This window comes from Arachis stenosperma, chromosome 10 (genome assembly GCF_014773155.1).
Source record: "Arachis stenosperma cultivar V10309 chromosome 10, arast.V10309.gnm1.PFL2, whole genome shotgun sequence".
In the NCBI taxonomy this organism is placed as follows: domain Eukaryota; kingdom Viridiplantae; phylum Streptophyta; class Magnoliopsida; order Fabales; family Fabaceae; genus Arachis; species Arachis stenosperma.
In genome coordinates, this window is record NC_080386.1 from 88,086,855 (window position 1) to 88,103,097 (window position 16,243).

Here is a 16,243-nt window from a genome sequence, read left to right on the forward strand (position 1 = left end):
TTGAGGATCCGGAAAGTCTAAACCTTGTCTGTGGTATTCCGAGTAGGATTCAGGGATTAAATGGCTGTGACGAGCTTCAAACACGCGATTATTGGGCGTGATGACAAACGCAAAAGAATCAATGGATTCTATTCCGACATGATCGAGAACCGACAGATGATTAGCCGTGCTGTGACAAAGCATTTGGACCATTTTCACTGAGAGGATAGGATGTAGCCATTGACAACGGTGATGCCCTACATACAACTTGCCACGGACAGGAGTATAAAGGATTGAAGGAAGGCAGTAGGAAAACAGAGATTCAACAGGGACAAAGCATCTCCATACACTTATCTGAAATTCCCACCAATAATCTACATAAGTATCTCTATCTTTATTTTATGCTTTATTTATTATTATTTTCGAAAACCATTATAAACCTTTTGAATCCGCCTAACTGAGATTTACAAGATTACCATAGCTTGCTGGTGCGCGAAATTGTGATCACTACACAACTTTGCACAACTAACCAGCAAGTGCACTGGGTCGTCCAAGTAATACCTTACGTGAGTAAGGGTCGATCCCACGGAGATTGTTGGTATGAAGCAAGCTATGGTCACCTTGTAAATCTCAGTCAGGCAGACTCAAATGGGTATAGATGATGAATAAAACATAAAGATAAAGATAGAGATACTTATGTATATCATTGGTGAGAGCTTCAGATAAGCGTATGAAGATGCTTTCCCTTCCGTCTCTCTGCTTTCTTACTGTCTTCATCCAATCCTTCTTACTCCTTTCCATGGCAAGCTTATGCAAGGGTTTCACCGTTGTCAGTGGCTACCTCCCATCCTCTCATTGGAAATGTTCAACGCACCCTGTCACGGCACGGCTATCCATCTGTCGGTTCTCAATCAGGCCGGAATAGAATCCAGTGATTCTTTTGCGTCTGTCACTAACGCCCCGCCTTCAGGAGTTTGAAGCACGTCACAGTCATTCAATCATTGAATCCTACTCAGAATACCACAGACAAGGTTAGACCTTCCGGATTCTCTTGAATGCCGCCATCAGTTCTTGCCTATACCACGAAGACTCTGATCTCACGGAATGGCTGGCTCGTTTGTCAGGCGAGCACTCGGTTGTCAGGCGATCAACCATGCATCGTGTATCAGGAATCCAAGAGATATTCACTAGAGCCTCGAATGCTTGTAGAACAAGAGTGGTTGTCAGTCACTTTGTTTATGAGTGAGAATGATGATGAGTGTCACGGATCATCACATTCATCAAGTTGAAGAACAAGTGATATCTTGGACAAAGAACAAGCGGAATTGAATAGAAGAACAATAGTAATTGCATTAATACTCGAGGTACAGCAGAGCTCCACACCTTAATCTATGGTGTGTAGAAACTCCACCGTTGAAAATACATAAGAACAAGGTCTAGGCATGGCCGTGAGGCCAGCCTCCCAATAATCTAAGAACAAGACGCCCAAAGATGATCTAGAGATCTAAAGTGATCAAAAGATGAAAATACAATAGTAAAAGGTCCTATATATAGAGAACTAGTAGCTTAAGAATTACAAAGATGAGTAAATGACATAAAAATCCACTTCCGGGACCACTTGGTGTGTGCTTGGGCTGAGCAATGAAGCATTTTTCGTGTAGAGACTCTTCTTGGAGTTAAACGCCAGCTTTTATGCCAGTTTGGGCGTTTAACTCCCATTTAGGTGCCAGTTCCGGCGTTTAACGCTGGGAATTCTGAGGGTGACTTTGAACGCCGGTTTGGGCCATCAAATCTTGGGCAAAGTATGGACTATCATATATTGCTGGAAAGCCCAGGATGTCTACTTTCCAACGCCGTTGAGAGCGCGCCAATTGGGCTTCTGTAGCTCCAGAAAATCCACTTCGAGTGCAGCGAGGTCAGAATCCAACAGCATCTGCAGTCCTTTTCAGTCTCTGGATCAGATTTTTGCTCAGGTCCCTCAATTTCAGCCAGAAAATACCTGAAATCACAGAAAAACACACAAACTCATAGTAAAGTCCAGAAAAGTGAATTTTAACTAAAAACTAATAAAAATATACTAAAAACTCAACTCAAACTACTAAAACATACTAAAAACAATGCCAAAAAGCGTACAAATTATCCGCTCATCACAACACCAAACTTAAATTGTTGCTTGTCCTCAAGCAACTGAAAATCAAATAAGATAAAAAGAAGAGAATATGCAATGAACTCCAAAAACATCTATGAAGATCAGTATTAATTAGATGAGCGGGGCTTTTAGCTTTTGCCTCTGAATAGTTTTGGCATCTCACTCTATCCTTTGAAATTCAGAATGATTGGCTTCTTTAGGAACTCAGAATCCAGATAGTGTTATTGATTCTCCTAGTTAAGTATGATGATTCTTGAACACAGTTATTTATTGAGTCTTGGCCGTGGCCCAAAGCACTCTGTCTTCCAGTATTACCACCGGATACATACATGCCACAGACACATAATTGGGTGAACCTTTTCAGATTGTGACTCAGCTTTGCTAAAGTCCCCAATTAGAGGTGTCCAGGGTTCTTAAGCACACTCTTTTTGCCTTGGATCACAACTTTATTTCTTTCTTTTTCTTTCTTTTTCCCTTTTTTTTTCGTTTTTTTTTTTTTTTTTTTTTTTGTATTCACTGCTTTTTCTTGCTTCAAGAATCATTTTTATGATTTTTCAGATCCTCAGTAACATGTCTCCTTTTTCATCATTCTTTCAAGAGCCAACATTCATGAACCACAAATTAAAAAGACATATGCACTGTTCAAGCATACATTCAGAAAACAAAAGTGTTGCCACCACATCAAAATAATTAAACTGTTATAAAATTCAAAATTCATGCAATTCTTCTCCTTTTCAATTAAGAACATTGTTAATTTAAGAAAGGTGATGGATTCATAGAAAATTCATAACTTTAAGGCATAGATACTAATGATCACAAGACACAAACATAGATAAACATAAGCACTAAAATTCGAAAAACAGGAAAATAAAGAACAAGGAGATTAAAGAACGGGTCCACCTTAGTGATGGCGGCTTGTTCTTCCTCTTGAAGGTCTTATGGAGTGCTTGAGCTCCTCAATGTCTCTTCCTTGTCTTTGTTGCTCCTCTCTCATGATTCTTTGATCTTCTCTAATTTCATGGAGGAGAATGGAGTGTTCTTGGTGCTCCACCCTTTTCTTAGTGATGGGCTTGTCCTCATCAATAAGGATGTCTCCTTCTATGTCCACTCCAACTGAATAACAGAGGTGACAAATGAGATGAGGAAAGGCTAACCTTGCCAAGGTAGAGGACTTGTCCGCCACCTTATAGAGTTCTTGGGCTATAACCTCATGAACTTCCACTTCTTCTCCAATCATGATGCTATGGATCATGATGGCCTGGTCTAGAGTAACTTCGGACCGGTTGCTAGTGGGGATGATTGAGCGTTGGATAAACTCCAACCATCCTCTAGCCACGGGTTTGAGGTCATGCCTTCTTAATTGAACCGACTTCCCTCTTGAATCTCTCTTCCATTGGGCGCCCTCTTCACAAATGTCAGTGAGGACTTGGTCCAACCTTTGATCAAAGTTGACCCTTCTAGTGTAAGGATGTTCATCTCCTTGCATCATGGGCAAGTTGAATGCCAACCTTACATTTTCCGGACTAAAATCCAAGTATTTCCCCCGAACCATAGTAAGCCAATTCTTTGGATCCGGGTTCACACTTTGATCATGGTTCTTGGTGATCCATGCATTGGCATAGAACTCTTGAACCATTAAGATTCCGACTTGTTGAATGGGGTTGGTAAGAACTTCCCAACCTCTTCTTCGGATCTCATGTCGGATCTCCGGATATTCACTTTTTGAGTGAAAAAGGGACCTCGGGGATCACCTTCTTCAAGGCCACAACTTCATAGAAGTGGTCTTGATGCACCCTTGAGATGAATCTTTCCATCTCCCATGACTCGGAGGTGGAAGCTTTTGCCTTCCCTTTCCTCTTTCTAGAGGTTTCTCCGGCCTTGGATGCCATAAATGGTTATGGAAAAACAAAAAGCAATGCTTTTACCACACCAAACTTAAAAGGTTTGCTCGTCCTCGAGCAAAAAAAGAAAGAAGAGAGTAGAAGAAGAAGAAATGAGGAAGAAGGGAATGGCTTTGTGTTCGGCCAAAGAGGGTGAGAGTTGGTGTTTAGGTTGTGTGAAAATGAAGGAGTGAAGAAGGGTTTATATAGAAGAGGGGGGCTTATGGTTCGGCCATTATGGGTGGGTTTGGGTGGGAAAGTGGTTTGAATTTGAATGGTGAGGTAGGTGGGGAAGAGAAAGATGGGATTTGATAGGTGAAGGGTTTTTGGGGAAGAGGTATTGAGGTGATTGGTGAATGGGTGAAGAGGAAGAGAGAGTGGTGGGTTGGTGGGGATCCTGTGGGGTCCACAGATCCTGAGGTGTCAAGGAAAAGTCATCCCTGCACCAAATGGCATGCAAAAACACGTTTTGTGCCAAATCTGGCGTTAAACGCCGGGCTGGTGCCCATTTCTGGCGTTTAACGCCAGGTTCTTGCCCTTTCCTGGCGTTTAACGCCAGTCTGGTGCCCTTTTCTGGCGTTAAACGCCCAGAATGGTGCCAGACTGGGCGTTAAACGCCCAATTGCTAGCCTTACTGGCGTTTAAACGCCAGTAGGTTCTTCCTCCACGGTGTGCTGTTTTTCTTCCTGTTTTTCATTCTGTTTTTGCTTTTTCAATTGATTTTGTGACTTCTTATGATCATCAACCTACAAAAAACATAAAATAACAAAAGAAAATAGATGAAATATAACATTGGGTTGCCTCCCAACAAGCGCTTCTTTAATGTCAGTAGCTTGACAGTGGGCTCTCATGGAGCCTCACATTTTCTCAGAGCAATGTTGGAACCTCCCAACACCAAACTTAGAGTTTGAATGTGGGGGTTCAACACCAAACTTAGAGTTTGGTTGTGGCCTCCCAACACCAAACTTAGAGTTTGACTGTGGGGGCTCTGCTTGACTCTGATTTGAGAGAAGCTCTTCATGCTTCCTCTCCATGGTGACAGAGGGGTATCCTTGAGCCTTAAACACAAAGGATTCTTCATTCACTTGAATGATCAGTTCACCTCCATCAACATCAATCACAGCCTTTGCTGTGGCTAGGAAGGGTCTGCCAAGGATGATGGTTTCATCCATGCACTTCCCAGTCTCTAGGACTATGAAATCAGCAGGGATGTAATGGTCTTCAATCTTCACCAAAACATCCTCTACAAGTCCATAAGCTTGTTTTCTTGAGTTGTCTGCCATCTCTAGTGAGATTCTTGCAGCTTGTACCTCAAAGATCCCTAGCTTCTCCATTACAGAGAGAGGCATGAGGTTTACACTTGACCCTAAGTCACACAGAGCCTTCTTGAAGGTCATGGTGCCTATGGTGCAAGGTATGGAAAACTTCCCAGGATCTTGTCTCTTTTGAGGTAATTTCTGCCTAGACAAGTCATCCAGTTCCTTGGTGAGCAAAGGAGGTTCGTCCTCCCAAGTCTCATTTCCAAATAACTTGTCATTTAGCTTCATGATTGCTCCAAGGTATTTAGCAACTTGCTCTTCAGTGACATACTCATCCTCTTCAGAGGAAGAATACTCATCAGAGCTCATGAAAGGCAGAAGTAAGTCCAATGGAATCTCTATGGTCTCATTTTGAACCTCAGATTCCCATGGTTCCTCATTAGGGAACTCATTGGAGGCTAGTGCACGCCCATTGAGGTCTTCCTCAGTGGTGTTCACTTCCTCTCTCTCCTCTCCAAATTCGGCCATGTTGATGGCCTTGCACTCTCCTTTTGGATTTTCTTCTGTGTTGCTTGGGAGAGTACTTGGAGGGAGTTCAGTAACTTTCTTGCTTAGCTGTCCCACTTGTGCCTCCAAATTCCTAATGGAGGATCTTGTTTCAGTCATGAAACTTTGAGTGGTTTTGATTAGATCAGAGATCATGGTTGCTAAGTCAGAGGTGTTCTGCTTAGAATTCTCTGTCTGTTGCTGAGAAGATGATGGAAAAGGCTTGCCATTGCTAAACCTGTTTCTTCCACCATTATTGTTGTTGAAACCTTGTTGAGGTCTCTCTTGATTATTCCATGAGAAATTTGGGTGATTTCTCCATGAAGAATTATAGGTGTTTCGATAGGGTTCTCCTAGGTAATTCACCTCTTCCATTGAAGGATTCTCAGGATCATAAGCTTCTTCTTCAGATGAAGCATCCTTAGTACTGTTTGGTGCATTTTGCATTCCAGACAGACTTTGAGAAATCAAGTTGACTTGCTGAGTCAATATTTTGTTCTGAGCCAATATGGCATTCAGAGTATCAATCTCAAGAACTCCTTTCTTCTGACTTGTCCCATTGTTCACAGGATTCCTTTCAGAAGTGTACATGAATTGGTTATTTGCAACCATTTCAATTAGCTCTTGAGCTTCTGTAGGCGTCTTCTTCAGATGAAGAGATCCTCCAGCAGAGCTATCCAAAGACATCTTGGATAGTTCAGAGAGACCATCATAGAAAATACCTATGATGCTCCATTCAGAAAGCATGTCAGAAGGACATTTTCTGATCAATTGTTTGTACCTTTCCCAAGCTTCATAGAGGGATTCTCCTTCCTTCTGTCTGAAGGTTTGGACTTCCACTCTAAGCTTACTCAATTTTTGAGGTGGAAAGAACTTTGCCAAGAAGGCGTTGACTAGCTTTTCCCACGAGTCCAAGCTTTCTTTAGGTTGTGAGTCTAACCATGTCCTAGCTCTATCTCTTACAGCAAAAGGGAATAGCATAAGTCTGTAGACCTCAGGGTCAACCCCATTAGTCTTGACAGTGTCACAGATTTGCAAGAATTCAACTAAAAACTGATGAGGATCTTCCAATGGAAGTCCATGAAACTTGCAATTCTGTTGCATTAGAGAAACTAATTGAGGCTTAAGCTCAAAGTTGTTTGCTCCAATGGCAGGGATAGAGATGCTTCTCCCATAGAAGTCGGGAGTAGGTGCAGTAAAGTCACCCAGCACCTTCCTTGCATTGTTGGCATTGTTGTTATTTTCGGCTCCCATGGGTTCTTCTTCTTTGAAGATTTCTGTCAGATCCTCTATAGAGAATTGTGCCTTAGCTTCTCTTAGCTTTCACTTCAAGGTCCTTTCAGGTTCAGGGTCAGCTTCAATAAGAATGCCTTTGTCTTTGTTCCTGCTCATATGAAAGAGAAGAGAACAAGAAAATATGGAATCCTCTATGTCACAGTATAGAGATTCCTTGAGGTGTCAGAGGAACAGAAAAATAGAAGGAAGAAGTAGAGAATTCGAACTTAATCAGATAGAGTTCGAATTGTGCATTGAGAAGGAGTGGTACTCCACAAATAGAAGGATGTGAGAAGAGGGGAAGAGATTTTTTCGAAAATTAAGTTAAAAAGATTTTAAGAACTGGTGCACGAAATTGCAATAACACTTTTGCAATCCCGCACAACTAACCAGCAAGTGCACTGGGTCGTCCAAGTAATACCTTGCGTGAGCAAGGGTCGATCCCACGGAGATTGTCGGCTTGAAGCAAGCTATGGTTATCTTGTAAATCTTAGTCAGGATATCAGAAATTATCAGGATTGATTGTAAAAAGCAAAAGAACATGAAATGATTACTTGTTTTGCAGTAATGGAGAATAGGCTGAGGCTTTGGAGATGCTCCATCTTCCGAATCTCTGCTTTCCTACTGTCGTCTTCATCAAACACGCAAGGCTCCTTCCATGGCAAGTTGTATGTAGGGTTTCACCGTTGTCAATGGCTACCTCCCATCCTCTCATTGGAAATACGTCCCTGATGCTCTGTCACAGCATCGGCTATCCATCTGTCGGTTCTCAATCAGGCCGGAATAGAATCCAGTGATTCTTTTGCGTCTGTCACTAACGCCCCGCCTTCAGGAGTTTGAAGCACGTCACAGTCATTCAATCATTGAGTCCTACTCAGAATACCACAGACAAGGTTTAGACCTTCCGGACTCTCTTGAATGCCGCCATCAGTTCTAGCTTATACCACGAAGATTCCGATTAAAGAATCCAAGAGATACCTACTTAATCTAAGGTAGAACAGAGGTGGTTGTCAGGCACATGTTCATAGTTGAGAATGATGATGATTGTCACAGATCATCACATTCATCCGGGTTAAGAACAAGTGATATCTTAGAATGGAAGCAAGCATGATTGAATAAGAAACAGTAGTAATTGCATTAATCCATCAAGACACAGCAGAGCTCCTCACCCCCAACCATGGGGTTTAGAGACTCATGCCGTGGAAGGTACAAGAAACGTGTAAAAAGTGTTATGAGGTCATAAGGTACGGATACAATGTCAAAAGGTCCTATAAATAGTTAAACTAATATCCTAAGGTTTACAGAAATGAGTAAATGACAGAAAAATCCACTTCCGGGCCCACTTGGTGTGTGCTTGGGCTGAGCAATGAAGTAATTTCGTGTAGAGACCTTTTCTGGAGTTAAACGCCAGCTTTCATGCCAGTTTGGGCGTTTAACTCCAAGTTTTATGCCAGTTCCGGCGTTTAACGCTGGAATTTCTGATGCTGATTTGCTACGCCGGTTTGGGCCATCAAATCTTGGGCAAAGTATGGACTATCATATATTGCTGGAAAGCCCAGGATGTCTACTTTCCAATGCCGTTGAGAGCGCGCCAATTGGGCTTCTGTAGCTCCAGAAAATCCACTTCGAGTGCAGGGAGGTCAGAATCCAACAGCATCTGCAGTCCTTTTCAGTCTCTGGATCAGATTTTTGCTCAGAACCTTCAATTTCAGCCAGAAAATACCTGAAATCATAGAAAAACACACAAACTCATAGTAAAGTCTAGAAAAGTGAATTTTAACTAAAAACTAATAAAAATATAATAAAAACTAACTAAAAGATACTAAAAACATACTAAAAACAATGCCAAAAAGCGTATAAATTATCCGCTCATCAAGAACATTTTGAAAAATTGATTGATAACTTTCAAAAACTAAGAGTGGGAAAGAAATCAAATGATTTTTGAAAAAAATATGATTGAAAACTATTTTTGAAAAAGATGTGATTAAAAGGATATGTTTGAAAAATTATGCTTTTAAAAAGATATGATTGAAAAGATATGATTTGAAAACAATTTTAAAAAGATTTGATTTTAAAATTAATGACTTGGCTAACAAGAAAAGATATGATTCAAACATTAAACCTTTCTCAACAGAAAAGGCAACATACTTAAAATGTTCAATCAAATCATTAATTGTTAGCAAGTATCTTTGAAAAAGGAAAGAAATTGATTTTGAAAACATTTGATTGAAAAGATTTGATTTGAAAAAGATTTGATTTTGAAAAACTTTGAAAACTTGAAAAAAAAATCTGAATTAAAAACAGAATCTTCCCTCTTGTGCCATCCTGGCGTTAAACGCCCAGAATGGTGCACATTCTGGCGTTTAATGCCCAATGCACTACCTTTTTGGGCGTTAAACGCCCAACCAAGCACCCTGGCTGGCGTTTAAACGCCAGTCTGTCCTTCTTCACTGGGCGTTTTGAACGCCCAGCTTTTTCTGTGTAATTCCTTTGCTGCATGTTCTGAATCTTCAGTTCCCTGTACTATTGACTTGAAAATAGAACCAAGATCAAATAAACAATGCATGCAAGACACCAAACTTGAAATTAGACACTAGACTCAAACAAGAAACATAAAATATATTTTGGTTTTTATGATTTTTAATTTTTGTTTTTGGATTTTTCTAAAACTATAATGAAATAGAAAATAAAGGTTTCAGAATTCTCAATTTGGATTCCAGGAATCATTGCAATGCTAGTCTAAGACTCCGGTCCAGGAATTAGACATGGCTTCACAGCCAGCCAAGCTTTCAAAGAAAGCTTCGGTCCAAAACACTAGACATGGCCAATGGCCAGCCAAGCCTTAGCAGATCATTGCTCTAATAGCAAGATTGATAGGAATCAACAAGCTCTTGTGATGATAGGTTGAAACCTTGGTCCAATTAGATTAGACATGGCTTCTCAGCCAGCCAGACTTCAACAGATCATCATGAAACACTAGAATTTATTCTCAAGAACTCTGAAGAAAAATACCTAATCTAAGCAACAAGATGAACCGTCAGTTGTCCATACTCAGAACAATCCCCGGCAACGGCGCCAAAAACTTGGTGCGCGAAATTGTGATCACTACACAACTTTGCACAACTAACCAGCAAGTGCATTGGGTCGTCCAAGTAATACCTTACGTGAGTAAGGGTCGATCCCACGGAGATTGTTGGTATGAAGCAAGCTATGGTCACCTTGTAAATCTCAGTCAGGCAGACTCAAATGGGTATAGATGATGAATAAAACATAAAGATAAAGATAGAGATACTTATGTATATCATTGGTGAGAGCTTCAGATAAGCGTATGAAGATGCTTTCCCTTCCGTCTCTCTGCTTTCCTACTGTCTTCATCCAATCCTTCTTACTCCTTTCCATGGCAAGCTTATGCAAGGGTTTCACCGTTGTCAGTGGCTACCTCCCATCCTCTCATTGGAAATGTTCAACGCACCCTGTCACGGCACGGCTATCCATCTGTCGGTTCTCAATCAGGCCGGAATAGAATCCAGTGATTCTTTTGCGTCTGTCACTAACGCCCCGCCTTCAGGAGTTTGAAGCACGTCACAGTCATTCAATCATTGAATCCTACTCAGAATACCACAGACAAGGTTAGACCTTCCGGATTCTCTTGAATGCCGCCATCAGTTCTTGCCTATACCACGAAGACTCTGATCTCACGGAATGGCTGGCTCGTTTGTCAGGCGAGCACTCGGTTGTCAGGCGATCAACCATGCATCGTGTATCAGGAATCCAAGAGATATTCACTAGAGCCTCGAATGCTTGTAGAACAAGAGTGGTTGTCAGTCACTTTGTTCATGAGTGAGAATGATGATGAGTGTCACGGATCATCACATTCATCAAGTTGAAGAACAAGTGATATCTTGGACAAAGAACAAGCGGAATTGAATAGAAGAACAATAGTAATTGCATTAATACTCGAGGTACAGCAGAGCTCCACACCTTAATCTATGGTGTGTAGAAACTCCACCGTTGAAAATACATAAGAACAAGGTCTAGGCATGACCGTGAGGCCAGCCTCCCAATAATCTAAGAACAAGACGCCCAAAGATGATCTAGAGATCTAAAGTGATCAAAAGATGAAAATACAATAGTAAAAGGTCCTATATATAGAGAACTAGTAGCTTAAGAATTACAAAGATGAGTAAATGACATAAAAATCCACTTCCGGGACCACTTGGTGTGTGCTTGGGCTGAGCAATGAAGCATTTTTCGTGTAGAGACTCTTCTTGGAGTTAAACGCCAGCTTTTATGCCAGTTTGGGCGTTTAACTCCCATTTAGGAGCCAGTTCCGGCGTTTAACGCTGGGAATTCTGAGGGTGACTTTGAACGCCGGTTTGGGCCATCAAATCTTGGGCAAAGTATGGACTATCATATATTGCTGGAAAGCCCAGGATGTCTACTTTCCAACGCCGTTGAGAGAGCGCCAATTGGGCTTCTGTTGCTCCAGAAAATCCACTTCGAGTGCAGGGAGGTCAGAACCCAACAGCATCTGCAGTCCTTTTCAGTCTCTGGATCAGATTTTTGCTCAGGTCCCTCAATTTCAGCCAGAAAATACCTGAAATCACAGAAAAACACACAAACTCATAGTAAAGTCCAGAAAAGTGAATTTTAACTAAAAACTAATAAAATATACTAAAAACTCAACTCAAACTACTAAAAACATACTAAAAACAATGCCAAAAAGCGTACAAATTATCCGCTCATCACTTGCTTCATACCAACAATCTCCATGGGATCGACCCTAACTCACGTAAGGTATTACTTGGACGACCCAGTGCACTTGCTGGTTAGTTGTGCGAAGTTGTGACAAAGTGTGATTCACGTTTGAGAGCACCAAGTCTATTGGCGCCATTGTTGATGATCACAATTTCGTGCACCAACACACTGCTTCGTGCATATGTGCACAAGCCAAATTTTCCAGCCCCAACTCATTAAATGATCGAAGACGTTAGTGTGCTATCTTGGGTAACATTAGCACACTAATGTTGGCACCTCCCCCTTATGTAGTAACGTTAGTGAGCCAGCTTTGGCCACTAACGTTGCCCATTCTTCCGTGATGCACGTTGGTGAGCCAACTTTAGCCACTAACGTTGGTGAGCTAACTTTGGCCACTAACGTTGCTTATTCTTTACTTGCCACCTAGGCCACTTGATTGAGGACCATGCTATTTCTTTTGCTTATGTGGTTGCCGTTTTACCCAGCCAATGTGTGTGTTCTATGCCGAGCACACTTGGAATACACATATTGTGTTTTATTATACCACACTAATATGATCTTTTTCCTCAATTGTTGTTTGTTTGCGTTCTACAGCAACCCGGAGCCCCGGTGCCCACCAGCTAAAGGTGGAGCCTCTTAGAGCATCTCTTCACCTCCGGATTGAGTGCATGCATGAAGGACCGTGCAACGATCAAGTGTGGGGGAGGATCTGCAATTTTCGGAGCATAAATTTTCTTTTTCTCAACACTTTGCACTATTTCCTAGCTTTTAATAGTTGTGCTTTTCTATGAATATTTGTTAGTATTTTATTACATTATGCTTTGCTTATTTTGCTTGTATATATCTTAGCTTGTTTATAGTTTTAATTTAGTAAATCTGCATTTGTATTTGCATAGTAGAGTAAATAAGTTTGGTAAAACAACAAAGAATTTTCAAGAAATCTCTTTTAGGGCGCTCCATTGATTAGATTTGAAAACTTGCTTTTGAACTTGCTTGAAGTATCTTTTTATGGAACATAGAGAAAAAGCTTGAACAAATACCAAGTGAGATTTGAGTTTTGATTGTGTGGTTTCATATTTTCAATCACAATTTTTGTTCTTGTGTGATATGCTTCTTTTATGATTGTAATCTTAGATTTGTTTTAGTCTATTGTCCTATGTTTGATGTTTTGAATTGCATTTAGTATGATTGAGGCCATCTTTGAAATTGAACTCACAAACCCATATGGCCAACCCTTACATCTACCATCACTACAAGAAACATCATTAAAATCGACGGCAAAATCGACGGCTATGCCGTCGATAATATTAAAAATCGACGGCAAAATGGACGGTGGAAGTGGTCGCTATTAAGCTTGTTAATTTTTCAAAATTTGAATAAAATCGACGGCTTGCCTAGCCGTCGATAATAATTTAATAAAATCGACACCATTTCGTCTATAATATGAATTTGATAACTTTACCTTCTTACTAAAATCGACAATGTTGCCGTCGATATTATTATATAAAATCGACGCCTTTTTTGTTGATATTTGATTCAATAAAATCGACACAACTACCGTCGATTTAATTATTTAGATACCGACAAAATTTTTTGTCTATATTTTGTTTTTTTTTGTCTATTTTAAATTTTAAAAGCGACAATGCTACCGTCAATTTTAATAGCTATATTTTTTTTATTTGAAAAATAGTAAACAATTAATCCAAATAAACTTTTAAATATAGAAATAAAATTTATATAGAATATTAGATAACAAGGAAAATAAATTTTTAAATATAAAAACAAAATTTATACTAAATATTAGATAATAAATTTACAAATTTATTAAAATAATAAATAATCCTCTAACATAAAGACATAAGACAAGATAAATTTTTACGGTAACCTTTTTTTTAGTCAACTTAATTCTTAACGAAAGCACTAATATATTAAACTACAAAATTTTAAAAGAATCATTATTACAAAAATTAATTATTATAATTGAAGGATCAAATTCCAACCATGAAAAACTACCATTCCATTGCAAGAAAATTGGTACAAACTAGGAACTGTTACCCTCCATGAAAATGATCCTATCAAACAGTAATTTTTTCCCTTGCTATCAACAGCTTTCTTCCACCCACACCATCCACCATTAACGATCTTTTTCAGATCATCTGTGCCTGTATAGTGTGGATCGAGTATTAGATTGAATCAAATGCAAAAGTCTCACCTTCCTCCATATATAAGGAACCCTAATGCAGCCATAAATGACACAGCTGCACAGAAGAAAAATAATCTCATAAGAGAAAAGGCCACGCATATAGCAAGATATTGTATTCTGGTGGCAAAAATGCATTCTTAATATGGGTATGAAATACAATTTGATATTTGCTTTAAAAACTAACCTGCAATGAATATATTTCCAACGAGCTCAATAACACTATTGTGATCTATCCAGAGGTACAGCCAAATACAAACCTGAATCCAAACCACGCTTTAATCATTACGATAATCGATATCATCTATCAAAGGAGAAATTTGTTTTCTTCTATTTTGCTCTGGGAGAAACTTATGCCATCCTGAAATGCTTCTTGTGGCAACTAAATACAAGTATAAAACAAATAGTAGAAATCTATAATGGGATTTTCGCAAAGCAATCAAAATTCTTAACTAGTCTAGTAGCTTGTGATTGAAGTAAAGGTAGCAGGAAAGCACAATACCTGGATGAAATAGACGGCAGCATTGATAGAGATATAAACAAGCCTGAAATTATCAGTGGACAAACTCCTTGCCTGCTCAGTGTGTCAGTTAGAATGGACTGTAAGAGTAATTGTAAAAGAGAGCGCAGAAAAGAAAAGGGGGAGGCATACCTGACGATAAATCTCAGCCCAGAAAAGGACCAGAAGTGTATAAGTAGAGAAAAATAGGATGCCAGGAAGGTCCAAGAGAACCAAAATCAACACCTTGGGATGGAGGAGGAAGACTTGGGTGTGAAATCCAAAGACGAGGGCGCGTAGAGCGTTGACGAGGAAGTTCATGAGATGGAAGATCTTCTGGGTGGTCCAACGATATTCGGGGATTCTCAGCTCGATTCTAATCAACTGAATCTGAAGAAATCAAAGATGGTGAGGGAATTGATTTTGAAATAGTAATCCACTCCCAAGAGTGTATATACAAGTACACCACCACCTGCATTTAGATGCTAGAGGGTTAAGAGCAACTCATTCTGAAAATAACACAGAGCAAAAGACAAATCATTGAAGCGAATATGCAACTGAAAAATCATGTTCCTTCAGCTTATCCCCTGAGAAATCACAGATAAATCATGTTTCTGCTCAGTCTATTTCCACAACAATATTGTCCAGTTCCACTATCATAGGGAAACATAATCATTATGTGATTTTATTAGTATGACAAAGTATGAACATGAGGCTTTGGTACCTAAACCAAAAGCACTACTCCCTAAAGTTAAGAGTACTATGGGATTTATGACTTGGCCAAATGGCTTTCTTCTTGGATTTCTTGTATGTAATTCAAATTCTAAACCTACAAATTCTGATGAGTCTGAAGATGATGGGAATGAGAGAGATGAGTTTAATGAGTCAACTATCAAATTCTCAAATGTCAAGAAAGTTTGCACAGATTATTATGTTATAGGTATAAGCTTCACATTATTCTGCCCTATATACAAATGAATTAATAGACTAATAATTAAGAACATAAGCATATACACATTTAATAAAACCAAATTATCTTTGTCTGATAATTTAAAGCCAGTTACTCAGTAATTACAAATGAAGTGTATTTGGATATGTCATTGTAATAAAGGCCAACATGAAAAAGAAGACATGTAATTTCAAAACCATTGGGGAGCAGAAAGATGGAAATTACCGAATCATTAAAACCATCCTGAAGATAATGAAAGTATTCATAGGAACCTTGAACAAGAGAAACACTTCCCCCAGAAACTGCATAAACCATAACATTTTCAGATAAATCAGAGAAAAATTACATTGAGACACAGAGCAAAATAGCACTTACCCCCACTGTTTGGAATCCCAATGTGTACATCCCTGAGTAAAGTTGAACCTAATATTACGAAAAGAATATTAAATAACTGAAGGCATAAATAAAACAGAGGAAATTATAGGAGTTATTACTAAAAAATAAATAATGGAAATGCAGATGCAATCATAATTCTCAGTACCTATAAAGCATTAAAAATAAATGAATAAATTAAATCTACTTATTACCCTTTTATTGAGAGCCAAGACCACCATTTTTCAATTTTGAAAAATCCAAGGCGTTAGCGATTCTCAGAAGGGGTCGATCAAAAGGTAATTCCAACCTTGTGTGTAAGGATCTCCTAACTTCAACTGCAGAGAGCCTTGTGATAGTATTTAAAGTTGTGGTAG

The 16,243-nt window shown here is 39.4% G+C and overlaps 1 protein-coding gene and 1 non-coding gene across 2 annotated transcripts; one reads left to right on the top strand and one right to left on the bottom strand.

Moving 5' to 3' along the window:
- Positions 1-6,554: 6,554 nt before the first annotated feature.
- Positions 6,555-6,662, top strand: LOC130958688 (small nucleolar RNA R71). Its single transcript, XR_009077797.1, has one exon. It is a non-coding gene; the product is annotated as a small nucleolar RNA R71 (small nucleolar RNA).
- Positions 6,663-14,054: 7,392 nt separating this feature from the next.
- Positions 14,055-14,881, bottom strand: LOC130954480 (tobamovirus multiplication protein 1-like). Its single transcript, XM_057881224.1, has 4 exons — positions 14,699-14,881; positions 14,549-14,620; positions 14,234-14,306; positions 14,055-14,104 (listed from the first exon to the last, which is right to left on the bottom strand). Exons 1-4 carry the CDS (start codon positions 14,864-14,866, stop codon positions 14,055-14,057), a joined length of 363 nt encoding a protein of 120 aa, XP_057737207.1. The 5' UTR covers positions 14,867-14,881.
- Between the last annotated feature and the right edge of the window lie 1,362 nt (positions 14,882-16,243).

Bases quoted from the DNA above. Each gene is read 5' to 3' on its own strand.
- LOC130954480 (XM_057881224.1), bottom strand. From the start codon at position 14,866: ATGAACTTCCTCGTCAACGCTCTACGCGCCCTCGTCTTTGGATTTCAC. The intron at 14,621-14,698 runs GTATGCCTCCCC...CACACTGAGCAG, and splicing joins GGGCTGAGATTTATCGTCAG to GCAAGGAGTTTGTCCACTGA. The intron at 14,307-14,548 runs GTATTGTGCTTT...GTTTGGATTCAG, and splicing joins CTGCCGTCTATTTCATCCAG to GTTTGTATTTGGCTGTACCT.